We start from the raw sequence: 14181 nt of genomic DNA, 5'->3' as shown, positions 1-14181 counted from the left end.
GTGTGCACCTAGAATATTAGTCATGTGACTGACATGCTGTGTACTCCTTATCTGTGTGCACCTAGAATATTAGTCATGTGACTGGCACGCTGTGTGCGCCTTATCTGTGTGCACCTAGAATATTAGTCATGTGACTGGCACGCTGTGTACCCTTATCTGTGTGCACCTAGAATATTAGTCATGTGACTGGCACGCTGTGTACGCCTTATCTGTGTGCACCTAGAATATTAGTCATGTGACTGGCACGCTGTGTACACCTTATCTGTGTGCACCTAGAATATTAGTCATGTGACTGGCACGCTGTGTACGCCTTAACTGTGTGCACCTATAATATTAGTCATGTGACTGGCACGCTGTGTACCCTTATCTGTGTGCACCTAGAATATTAGTCATGTGACTGGCACGCTGTGTACGCCTTATCTGTGTGCACCTAGAATATTAGTCATGTGACTGGCACGCTGTGGATGCCTTATCTGTGTGCACCTAGAATATTAGTCATGTGACTGGCACGCTGTGTACCCTTATCCGTGTGCACCTAGAATATTAGTCATGTGACTGGCACGCTGTGTACCCTTATCTGTGTGCACCTAGAATATTAGTCATGTGACTGGCACGCTGTGTACGCCTTAACTGTGTGCACCTATAATATTAGTCATGTGACTGGCACGCTGTGTACGCCTTATCTGTGTGCACCTAGAATATTAGTCATGTGACTGGCACGCTGTGTACACCTTATCTGTGTGCACCTAGAATATTAGTTATGTGACTGGCACGCTGTGTACGCCTTAACTGTGTGCACCTAGAATATTAGTCATGTGACTGGCACGCTGTGTACCCTTATCTGTGTGCACTTGTAATATTAGTCATGTGACTGGCACGCTGTGTACCTTATCTGTGTGCACCTAGAATATTAGTCATGTGATTGGCACGCTGTGTACCCTTATCTGTGTGCACCTAGAATATTAGTCATGTGACTGGCACGCTGTGTACGCCTTATCTGTGTGCACCTAGAATATTAGTCATGTGACTGACACGCTGTGTACCCTTATCTGTGTGCACCTAGAATATTAGTCATGTGATTGGCACGCTGTGTACGCCTTATCTGTGTGCACCTAGAATATTAGTCATGTGACTGCCACGCTGTGTACACCTTATCTGTGTGCACCTGGAATATTAGTCATGTGACTGGCACGCTGTGTACCCTTATCTGTGTGCACCTAGAATATTAGTTATGTGACTGGCACGCTGTGTACGCCTTATCTGTGTGCACCTAGAATATTAGTTATGTGACTGGCACGCTGTGTGCGCCTTATCTGTGTGCACCTAGAATATTAGTCATGTGACTGGCAAGCTGTGTACCCTTATCTGTGTGCACCTAGAATATTAGTCATGTGACTGGTACGCTGTGTACGCCTTATCTGTGTGCACCTAGAATATTAGTTATGTGACTGGCACGCTGTGTGCGCCTTATCTGTGTGCACCTAGAATATTAGTCATGTGACTGACACGCTGTGTACCCTTATCTGTGTGCACCTAGAATATTAGTCATGTGATTGGCACGCTGTGTACGCCTTATCTGTGTGCACCTAGAATATTAGTCATGTGACTGCCACGCTGTGTACACCTTATCTGTGTGCACCTGGAATATTAGTCATGTGACTGGCACGCTGTGTACCCTTATCTGTGTGCACCTAGAATATTAGTTATGTGACTGGCACGCTGTGTACGCCTTATCTGTGTGCACCTAGAATATTAGTTATGTGACTGGCACGCTGTGTGCGCCTTATCTGTGTGCACCTAGAATATTAGTCATGTGACTGGCACGCTGTGTGCGCCTAGAATATTAGTTATGTGACTGGCACGCTGTGTACGCCTTATCTGTGTGCACCTAGAATATTAGTTATGTGACTGGCACGCTGTGTGCGCCTTATCTGTGTGCACCTAGAATATTAGTCATGTGACTGGCAAGCTGTGTACGCCTTATCTGTGTGCACCTAGAATATTAGTCATGTGACTGGCAAGCTGTGTACGCCTTATCTGTGTGCACCTAGAATATTAGTCATGTGACTGGCACGCTGTGTACACCTTATCTGTGTGCACCTGGAATATTAGTCATGTGACTGGCACGCTGTGTGCGCCTAGAATATTAGTTATGTGACTGGCACGCTGTGTACGCCTTATCTGTGTGCACCTAGAATATTAGTTATGTGACTGGCACGCTGTGTGCGCCTTATCTGTGTGCACCTAGAATATTAGTCATGTGACTGGCAAGCTGTGTACGCCTTATCTGTGTGCACCTAGAATATTAGTCATGTGACTGGCACGCTGTGTACCCTTATCTGTGTGCACCTAGAATATTAGTCATGTGACTGGCACGCTGTGTACACCTTATCTGTGTGCACCTAGAATATTAGTCATGTGACTGGCACGCTGTGTGCACCTAGAATATTAGTCATGTGACTGGCACGCTGTGTACGCCTTAACTGTGTGCACCTATAATATTAGTCATGTGACTGGCACGCTGTGTACGCCTTAACTGTGTGCACCTAGAATATTAGTCATGTGACTGGCACGCTGTGTACCCTTATCTGTGTGCACCTAGAATATTAGTCATGTGACTGGCACGCTGTGTACACCTTATCTGTGTGCACCTAGAATATTAGTCATGTGACTGGCACGCTGTGTACCCTTATCTGTGTGCACCTAGAATATTAGTCATGTGATTGGCACTCTGTGTGCACCTAGAATATTAGTCATGTGACTGGCACACTGTGTACCCTTATCTGTGTGCACCTAGAATATTAGTCATGTGATTGGCACGCTGTGTACGCCTTATCTGTGTGCACCTAGAATATTAGTCGTGTGACTGGCACGCTGTGTGCGCCTTATCTGTGTGCACCTAGAATATTAGTCATGTGACTGGCAAGCTGTGTACGCCTTATCTGTGTGCACCTAGAATATTAGTCATGTGACTGGCACGCTGTGTACCCTTATCTGTGTGCACCTAGAATATTAGTCATGTGACTGGCACGCTGTGTACGCCTTATCTGTGTGCACCTAGAATATTAGTCATGTGACTGGCACGCTGTGTACCCTTATCTGTGTGCACCTAGAATATTAGTCATGTGACTGGCACGCTGTGTACGCCTTAACTGTGTGCACCTAGAATATTAGTCATGTGACTGGCACGCTGTGTACCCTTATCTGTGTGCACTTGGAATATTAGTCATGTGACTGGCACGCTGTGTACGCCTTATCTGTGTCCACCTAGAATATTAGTCATGTGACTGGCACGCTGTGTACGCCTTATCTGTGTGCACCTAGAATATTAGTCATGTGACTGGCACGCTGTGTACGCCTTATCTGTGTGCACCTAGAATATTAGTCATGTGACTGGCACGCTGTGTACCCTTATCTGTGTGCACCTAGAATATTAGTCATGTGACTGGCACGCTGTATACGCCTTATCTGTGTGCACCTAGAATATTAGTCATGTGACTGGCACGCTGTGTACCCTTATCTGTGTGCACCTAGAATATTAGTCATGTGACTGGCACGCTGTGTACCCTTATCTGTGGTCACCTAGAATATTAGTCATGTGACTGGCACGTTGTGTACGCCTTATCTGTGTGCACCTAGAATATTAGTCATGTGACTGGCACGCTGTGTACACCTTATCTGTGTGCACCTAGAATATTAGTCATGTGACTGGCACGCTGTGTACCCTTATCTGTGTGCACCTAGAATATTAGTCATGTAACTGGCACGCTGTGTACCCTTATTTGTGTGCACCTAGAATATTAGTCATGTGACTGGCACGCTGTATATGCCTTATCTGTGTGCACCTAGAATATTAGTCATGTGACTGGCACGCTGTGTACCCTTATCTGTGTGCACCTAGAATATTAGTCATGTGACTGGCACGCTGTATACGCCTTATCTGTGTGCACCTAGAATATTGGTCATGTGACTGGCACGCTGTGTAGGCCTTATCTGTGTGCACCTAGAATATTAGTCATGTGACTGGCACGCTGTGTACGCCTTATCTGTGTGCACCTAGAATATTAGTCATGTGACTGGCACGCTGTGTACCCTTATCTGTGTGCAGCTAGAATATTAGTCATGTGACTGGCACGCTGTGTACCCTTATCTGTGTGCAGCTAGAATATTAGTCATGTGACTGGCACGCTGTGTGCACCTAGAATATTAGTCATGTGACTGGCACGCTGTGTGCACCTAGAATACTAGTCATGTGACTGGCACGCTGTGTAGGCCTTATCTGTGTGCACCTAGAATATTAGTCATGTGACTGGCACGCTGTGTACCCTTATCTGTGTGCACCTAGAATATTAGTCATGTGACTGGTTGTTGATCAGTATTTTGTACCTGTATGACCTCCCCATATAACATTGTGGCTGATCTGTATCATGGTGGGAATAGGTGTCTAACCTGCCCGTGTACCAGTAACCGGTGAATGCGGCCTCTTCTGGGATTTCTGGAGACGCCTATCACAGCGGGTAAGTTCTCAGGTAAGACACTCGGCCCGGACGGCTTCACCATGGAATATTACAAATCTTTGTGACCTTTTGTTTGCCCCATTTTCTACAGGTCTATCCCCTTAAAGGGGTACTCCGCCCCTAGACATCTTATCCTCTATCCAAAGGATAGGGGATAAGATGTCAGATCGCAGCGGTCCCGCTGCTGGGGAGCCCCGGGATCCCCGCTGCGGCACTGCGCTATCATTACAGCACAGAGCGAGTTCGCTCTGCACGTAATGACGCGCAATACAGGGGCCGGAGCATCGTTACATCATGGCTCCGCCCCTCGTGAAGTCACGGCCCGCCCCCCGTCAATACAAGTCTCTGGGAGGGGGTGTGGCGGTCGTCACGCCCCCTGCCATAGACTTGCATTAAGGGGACGGGCCGTGATGTCATGAGGGGTGGGAATATCCAAAGGATAGGGGATCAGATGCCAGGGGCGGAGTACCCCTTTAAAAGAAAACGCAAACTTTTTAACCAAATTAGTGCATTTAAAATCCCTCTATTTTGCTGACCTACCACTTTTTCATTTTTCCTTATAAGTGGTGGTATGAGGGCTAATTTTTTGCGCTGTGATCTGTAATATTTTTTTGATATCACATTTGCATGTATAAAAACTTTGAATACATTTTTTATCAATTTTTTTTTGAATAAAATGTTATAAAAAAAAGCAGCAATTTTGGATTTTTTCTTTTTCTATTTTTACATTCATGCCGTTCACGGAATTATTAACATAATATTTTAATAGTTCGGATATTTACGCACGCGGCAATACGAAATATGTTTATAAAATATTTTTTTTTTTCTTACACTTTTTGGGGGTAGCATGGGGAAAATACGAACAATTAAAATTTTTATTAGGGGAGGGGATTTTTCACATTGTTTTTTACACTATCATTTGATTGCTAATACTGTTCAGTGCTATGTATAGGGCATAGCACTGATCAGTATTATCGGTTATCTTCTGCTCTGGTCTGCTCGATCTCAAACCAGAGCAGAGGACCCCGGGAGACTGACGGAGACAGGTGAGGAGACCTCCGTCCACCATTACAGATTATCGGATCGCTGCGGGCAATCAGATCATGCATTTTTCTGACTGCACTCCCGCAGATGCCGGGATCTGTATTGATCACGGCATCTGAGGATTTAATGGCGGACATCCGCGAGATCGTGGATGTCTGCCATTACGGGCGGGCATAGCACAGATGACGCACATGACCCGAGCATAGCTCCGATGCTCGCGGTGATGTACAGGGTGTAAATGTACGTCCTGGAGCGTTAAGAGGCTATAATGCCCCGTCCCAGGGTTCAGCCCTCCCGCCGGATGCCACACGGGCACATGTTCTGTTCATTCCCAAAGAGGAGAGAGATACGTTCTGTCCGCTGCTACCGGACCATTTCCCTTTAATGTGGAATCTTTTCTCCACTATTCGTTCATCAAGATTAGTTGGATACTGGGAGATGTAGTTCACCAGGATCGGGACAGATTTATCCCTGGAACAAAGGCCTTGGATAATACTGTGGAGGCCATTAACCTGATCCACTAAACAGAACTTTGACCCTGCCGGTTCTGCTCTTATCTACTGATGCTGAGAAGGTGTTTGATCAGGTTCATTGGATCTTCATGGAGGTGACGCTCTGTATTCTGGTCATGGCTGCCGGGGTCTGTATCCTTCTCTTCTGGAAACTTCTACTGCTCCCTCCCTGTCACTTTGTGTCTGAAGTGAATAATATTATGGAGGTGGAGACCTGATCTCCTCTCTGTACTTCAGGACCCTGCTGTATATGTGGTCATCCCCTGCCCCGTCTACACGTTATTATAAGATACAAGATGTGGGCGGAATCATCCGGAATCATTGTGACTATAATGTCTCCTCAGATGTTTCCCCAGATTATCTCCAGGAAATGGATTTTATTTCTCCATAGAATCTGGTGCGGTTTATCATCGTCTCCTCTTCTTCCCTTCAGGTTTCTCCAATCCAGGATCCTCTGCTGATATCTTCTATATAAGAGAATTCTCCTGGATGACCCATCAACCATGGAGAGAGACAGGAACAAGATGGCCGACAGGATCATAAACCTCACCCTACAGATACTCTTCTGGCTTACTGGAGAGGTGAGGGATTCTGGGAGTGATGTCACATGACCTCATTCTTATCTATGTAATAACAGATGGATATGACTGGAGAGGTGAGGGATTCTGGGAGTGATGTCACATGACCTCATTCTTATTTATGTAATAACAGATGGATATGACTGGAGAGGTGAGGGATTCTGGGAGTGATGTCACATGACCTCATTCTTATCTATATAATAACAGATGGATATGACTGGAGAGGTGAGGGATTCTGGGAGTGATGTCACATGACCTCATTCTTATCTATGTAATAACAGATGGATATGACTGGAGAGGTGAGGGATTCTGGGAGTGGTGTCACATGACCTCATTCTTATCTATGTAATAACAGATGGATATGACTGGAGAGGTGAGGGATTCTGGGAGTGATGTCACATGATCTCATTCTTATCTATGTAATAACAGATGGATATGACTGGAGAGGTGAGGGATTCTGGGAGTGATGTCACATGATCTCATTCTTATCTATGTAATAACAGATGGATATGACTGGAGAGGTGAGGGATTCTGGGAGTGATGTCACATGACCTCATTCTTATCTATGTAATGACAGATGGATATGACTGGAGAGGTGAGGGATTCTGGGAGTGATGTCACATGACCTCATTCTTATCTATGGAATAACAGATGGATATGACTGGAGAGGTGAGGGATTCTGGGAGTGATGTCACATGACCTCATTCTTATCTATGTAATAACAGATGGATATGATTGGAGAGGTGAGGGATTCTGGGAGTGATGTCACATGACTTCATTCTTATCTCCCTACAGGATTGCACAGTAGTGAAGAAGTCCTCTAGTAGGCCCTGTCGGGCCCCTGTGTGTGAAGGATGGGGAAGAACCCTGAGCCCAATCCCGGGGCCCCCACCTCACTCCCTGATACATGAGGAAATGGATGAACATAAGATCCGAGAACTCATCAACAAGATGATGGAGCTGCTGACTGGAGAGGTGACCCTGCTGGGACATTATACAGTAATGGAGGGGTCTGGTGATGACTGGAGAGGTGACACTGCTGGGACATTATACAGTAATGGAGGGGTCTGGTGATGACTGGAGAGGTGACACTGCTGGGAATGCTGGGACATTATACAGTAATGGAGGGGTCTGGTGATGACTGGAGAGGTGACACTGCTGGGAATGCTGGGACATTATACAGTAATGGAGGGGTCTGGTGATGACTGGAGAGGCGACACTGCTGGGACATTATACAGTAATGGAGGGGTCTGGTGATGAATGGAGAGGTGACACTGCTGGGACATTATACAGTAATGGAGGGGTCTGGTGATGACTGGAGAGGTGACACTGCTGGGATATTATACAGTAATGGAGGGGTCTGGTGATGACTGGAGAGGTGACACTGCTGGGACATTATACAGTAATGGAGGGGTCTGGTGATGATTGGAGAGGTGACACTGCTGGGACATTATACTGTAATGGAGGGGTCTGGTGATGACTGGAGAGGTGACACTGCTGGGACATTATACAGTAATGGAGGGGTCTGGTGATGACTGGAGAGGTGACACTGCTGGGACATTATACAGTAATGGAGGGGTCTGGTGATGGCTGGAGAGGTGGCACTGCTGGGACATTATACAGTAATGGAGGGGTCTGGTGATGACTGGAGAGGTGACACTGCTGGGATATTATACAGTAATGGAGGGGTCTGGTGATGACTGGAGAGGTGACACTGCTGGAACATTATACAGTAATGGAGGGGTCTGGTGATGACTGGAGAGGTGACACTGCTGGGACATTATACAGTAATGGAGGGGTCTGGTGATGGCTGGAGAGGTGGCACTGCTGGGACATTATACAGTAATGGAGGGGTCTGGTGATGACTGGAGAGGTGACACTGCTGGGAATGCTGGGACATTATACAGTAATGGAGGGGTCTGGTGATGACTGGAGAGGTGACACTGCTGGGACATTATACAGTAATGGAGGGGTCTGGTGATGACTGGAGAGGTGACCCTGCTGGGACATTATACAGTAATGGAGGGGTCTGGTGATGACTGGAGAGGTGACACTGCTGGGAATGCTGGGACATTATACAGTAATGGAGGGGTCTGGTGATGACTGGAGAGGTGACACTGCTGGGAATGCTGGGACATTATACAGTAATGGAGGGGTCTGGTGATGACTGGGGAGGTGACACTGCTGGGACATTATACAGTAATGGAGGGGTCTGGTGATGACTGGAGAGGTGACACTGCTGGGACATTATACAGTAATGGAGGGGTCTGGTGATGACTGGAGAGGTGACACTGCTGGGACATTATACAGTAATGGAGGGGTCTGGTGATGACTGGAGAGGTGACACTGCTGGGAATGCTGGGACATTATACAGTAATGGAGGGGTCTGGTGATGACTGGAGAGGTGACACTGCTGGGAATGCTGGGACATTATACAGTAACACCACTGGAGGGGTCGGGGTGATGACTGTATCATTGTGTGTCAGGTTCCTATAAGGTGTCAGGACGTGGCGGTCTATTTCTCCATGGAGGAGTGGGAGTATGTAGAAGGACACAAGGATCAGTATAAGGATCAGGTGATGATGGAGGATCAGCAGCCCCTCACATCACCAGGTAAGGGTAGGATGAGTATATTTCCTTTGTATATGTATCCTTTGTGCATTTCAGTGGTTCCAATAGTCATGTGAATAGACTTTCTATAATGATTTATTTTTGGGGTCACTGTATATGGGTAAAGGATTAATGCGATTTCATCCTAATGTCGGCCCTTTGACGTTCTGGAACCTTCTCTCACAGAGTTTTATCACGTCTAGAGTGTGGAGAGATATAAGAATATGTCGGACATGTTCCCTGTAAGACGCTTTATACAGGTTATGGGGAACAATGTAGATTGAGGATCCAGGAATCTGCCTTGCGAGCAGGGGGCACTTCATGGTAAATGGGGGTCCCTGCCATCTGAAGAGGGCCTTATGGCTACCTCCGGATCAGCTAGGAAGTTGGAGGGGAAGAGGCACTAAGGGGGTTTTCTGGATCAACTGGGTTGGAATATTGTTTCCTTTTGATCAGCTTGGGGGTGGGGGTTATGGGTTCATTTGGGCTCAGTTTGACATGAAGTTATTCTGTAACACTGATCAATGCAGATAGTATCTCCCACACTGTCGTATGTTGCTGTGTGTCCCCCCCCCCCCCCATGCTGTCGTATGTTGCCCCCGGTCATACATTCTCCGCCTCCGTACGCCTGTATATATATGTAACAGATATATAATGACGGCCCCTTCTTTTACACTCCATGGGGGAAGTAGGGAGTCAGTAAGCCTCTTTCTGCAATACTACTTATAGTATATACATTGTATGGTGGTGGGGGGGGGGGGCGGTATATGTATTGAATAGTGGGGGTGCTGCAGTATATGTATTGTATGGTGGGGGCAGTATGTGGGATATGCCATAAATGTGGAGTAAACAGAAAACTCCTACTGGAAAGGGAGACTTTATATCCCGTTATATGACTGTATAGCCCGTTATAAACAAAATTGTTCTTACCTGTATTTTTGATTTCCTTGAGTCCTAAGGCAGCACACAGATTTATCTTTCATCCCCCAGACTCCACCCTAGGATGTCCACCTAGCAAGATAATCAAGAAATTAGCATAGTTAATTGCTGACCTGATAAGAACCCTCTCCTACAGATCACACCTGTGTATTAAAATAGAGACGAATTCCAGAAAAGACTAGTATTGGGAGGGTATTTGTGTGCTGCCTTAGGACTCAAGGAAATCAAAATTACAGGTAAGAACAGTTTTGTTTTTCCTATTCGTCCTAAGGAAGCACACACAGATGGGAACTAAAATAGAAATCCTTAGGGTGGGTAAATCTTAACCCCTTCATGACCCGGGGTTTTTCAGTTTTGCACTTTCGTTTTTCCTCCTTACCTTTAAAAAATCATAACTCTTTCAATTTTGCACCTAAAAATCCATATGATGGCTTATTTTTTGCGTCACCAATTCTCATTTGTAATTACATCAGTCATTTTACCCAAAAATCTACAGTGATTTCTACCCAGTACATTTTTCAGTAAAAATGACACCTTCTCTTTATTCTGTAGGTCCATACGGTTAAAACGATCCCCTACTTATATAGGTGATTTTGTCGGACTTCTGAAAAGAATCATAACTACATGCAGGAAAATGTATACGTTTAAAATTTTCATCTTCTGACCCCTATAACTTTTTTATTTTCCTGCGTATGGGGCGGTATGAGGGCTCATTTTTTGCACCATGATCTGAAGTTTTTTGCGCGTACGCCATCGACCATGCGGTTTAATCAACATTTCCGCAAGCGGCGATATCACGTGTTTATTTTTATTTACTGTTTTTTTTTTTTTTTTTTAATTGGGAAAAGGTGGGTGATTCAAACTTTTATTATGGAAGGGGTTAAATGATCTTTATTCACTTTTTTTTGCAGTGTTATAGCTCCCATAGGGACCTATAACACTGCACACACTGATCTATTACATTGATCATTGTTATCCCATAGGGACCTATAACACTGCACACACTGATCTATTACATTGATCATTGTTATCCCATAGGGACCTATAACACTGCATACACTGATCTATTACATTGATCATTGTTATCCCATTGGGACCTATATATGATTTTGCCACTTGACTGCTCATGCCTGGATCTCAGGCACTGAGCAGACATTTGGCGATCGGACAGCGAGGAGGAAGGTGGGGACGGATCCTCCTGCTGTCTTACAAGCTGTTCGGGATGCCGCGATTTAATCGCGGTGATCCCGAACAGCTCCCTGAGCTAACAGACATTAGTTTACTTTCACTTTAGACGCGGTGTTCAACTTTGAACCCGCGTCTAAAGGGTTAATAGCGCGCAGCACCGTGATCAGTGCCGCGCGCTGTTAGCCACGGTTAATGGCTGTATTACTGAAGTGTATGCATTACTGTATTACTGAAGTGTATGCACTGTGTATGCGCCCCCTACAGTACAGGGAACTACATGTTGAATGTTGAAACTATTGTATGTTGAGGCCATTGTAAATTGAGGGATCACTGTATTGCTACCGGAGAGCAATAGCTCATATACACCGGCATTACATGCTTTATGCACAAGTACTACATGATATATGCAGACTAAATGGCTGACAGGCTGCTCCAGACTAGTGATTAGTGCGTTGACGATGACGCGCAGGGACGTTCTTTGACATCCCTGCACATGAACGTCCCTGCGCGGTGGCGTCAATTAAGTTTCACTAGTCTGGGGCTGCCCGGAGCGGAGAAGAGGGCCTCCCGGTGAAGATGGACAGCCCGGAACGACTAACCCTCCATACCGGACGGTCCCTGCAGCATAGATGGCCCGGACCAGCTCACCCTTCCTTCCCACCGAGGGGAGGTGAGTAGAAAACTAAAGGAGAGGGGGGGTCTGGATGATGACGAAGGCCGCAGTGGTCTTCCGCCTGTGGACCTCCAGATGTTTCAGATGGGCGGTATGAGGAAAACCGTGTATCACGGTATTTTTTTTTAAGTGATGGCGGTTTCACGGTATTTAACGGTTTTCCGTTAACGGCTCTGTGACGTTCCCATCCCCAGGACCACAGTGGAGGGACCATGTCGGAAGGTAAGTTAAAGTTTGTTTTGTTTATTTTTGCAGCGTTATTTGTAGTACAGATTTCTAGCGCCAGTGGCCCACAAATCGTATGAGGATGAGCAGAGGAGCGCACGCGGGTGACATGATACGGGGACAGATGTGGGGAAAGCGCAGCTGATAATTCATATGGGGGGGGGGGCAGAACAGTGCTCGCGGGTCAAATATGATTAGTTCCCAGATGTGGGGACAGCGCGCTGCGGCGAATAATTCACTCATTCGCGGGGGGGGGGGGGGGGGCGGAGGGGCCCAACCGGTATTGCGGTATGGGCAAAATTCATATCGTGAGGGGGGGGGGGGGGGGGGAAATCGGTATTCGGTATGAACCGGTATACAGCCCAGCTCTAGCTGGGAGTTGTAGTTTTGCAACATCTGGAGGTCCGCAGGTTGAAGACCACTGAGAAAGGATTGACAGGAGGAGATGGACGGCCCGGACCATCCCCTCGTTTTTTTCTTCACTCGAGTATAAGCCGAGAGGGGCGTTTTCAGCACGAAAAATAGTGCTGAAAAACTCGGCTTATACTCTAGTATATACGGTATATGGCTGCCAACAGAGAACAATAGCTTGAATTCACAACCACTGCGGGTTTATGCAGACTATATGGCTGACAACAGAGAGCAATAGCTTGTATCCACAAGCTTTACAGGCATTATGCAGTCTAGATGGCTGACAACAATATAGATCAGTGGTCTCCAACCTGCGGACCTCCAGATGTTGCAAAACTACAACTCCCAGCATGCCCGGACAGCCAATGGCTGTCATAATTCTGGTCAGAGATGTCTGCCAAGGGTTAAAACCATCTCTGCTGCCAGGACCGCACAGCATGTGATGTACTTGATAACGCAATTTTATTTTTATATCGCAAGTATATGTAATGCCAGGGAACCCCCCAAAGCATGAAACACACTGTACCTGATACCAGCAAAGTGTGTGAAATATATGGAGATGGTTACCATGGAGATTTCCAGTCTTCACCAGGATATACTGTAATCACAGGCATGAGGTGCGCTCACACTTCACTAGGCCCCACACTGGATATATACTGTAATAACAGGCATGAGGTGCACTCACTCTTCACTAGGCTCCACACTGGATATACTGTAATAACAGGCATGAGGTGCGCTCACTCTTCACTAGGCCCCGCACTGTATATACTGTAATAACAGGCATGAGGTGCACTCACTCTTCACTAGGCTCCACACTGGATATACTGTAATAACAGGCATGAGGTGCGCTCACTCTTCACTAGGCTCCACACTGGATATACTGTAATAACAGGCATGAGGTGCGCTCACTGTTCACTAGGCCCCGCACTGGATATACTGTAATAACAGACATGAGGTGCACTCACTCTTCACTAGGCCCCACACTGTATATACTGTAATAACAGGCATGAGGTGCGCTCACTGTTCACTAGGCCCCACACTGGATATACTGTAATAACAGGTATGAGGTGCACTCACTCTTCACTAGGCCCCGCACTGGATATACTGTAATAACAGACATGAGGTGCGCTCACTCTTCACTAGGCCCCACACTGGATATACTGTAATAACAGACATGAGGTGCACTCACTCTTCACTAGGCCCCACACTGTATATACTGTAATAACAGGCATGAGGTGCGCTCACTCTTCACTAGGCCCCACACTGGATATACTGTAATAACAGGCATGAGGTGCACTCACTCTTCACTAGGCCCCACACTGGAAATATACTGTAATAACAGACATGAGGTGCGCTCACTCTTCACTAGGCTCCACACTGGATATACTGTAATAACAGGCATGAGGTGCACTCACTCTTCACTAGGCTCCACACTGTATATATATTGTAATCACAGGCATGAGGTGCGCTCACTCTTCACTAGG

The 14181-nt window shown here is 46.5% G+C and overlaps 1 protein-coding gene across 7 annotated transcripts in view; it reads left to right on the top strand.

Annotated features, from left to right (window-relative positions):
• Positions 1–14181, top strand: part of LOC130297455 (zinc finger protein 585A-like) — an 87574-nt gene that overhangs the window by 38439 nt on the left and 34954 nt on the right. For 3 of the 7 annotated variants that reach the window (XM_056549971.1, XM_056549977.1, XM_056549980.1), the window contains exons 2-4: positions 6507–6654; positions 7447–7626; positions 9138–9264. The exons of 1 other annotated variant lie outside the window; for it this stretch is intronic. In XM_056549971.1, the coding sequence (XP_056405946.1) occupies positions 6577–6654; positions 7447–7626; positions 9138–9264 (385 nt within the window). In that variant the 5' untranslated portion in view covers positions 6507–6576. Of the gene's footprint in view, positions 1–4336; positions 4530–5417; positions 6655–7446; positions 7627–9137; positions 9265–14181 lie in introns of those variants that run through there. 3 more of the 7 variants (XM_056549964.1, XM_056549952.1, XM_056549962.1) reach the window with 3 other exon arrangements.

The sequence above is a fragment of the Hyla sarda genome, chromosome 1 (genome assembly GCF_029499605.1).
Source record: "Hyla sarda isolate aHylSar1 chromosome 1, aHylSar1.hap1, whole genome shotgun sequence".
In the NCBI taxonomy this organism is placed as follows: domain Eukaryota; kingdom Metazoa; phylum Chordata; class Amphibia; order Anura; family Hylidae; genus Hyla; species Hyla sarda.
This window is presented reverse-complemented; position numbering and strand designations above follow the sequence as displayed.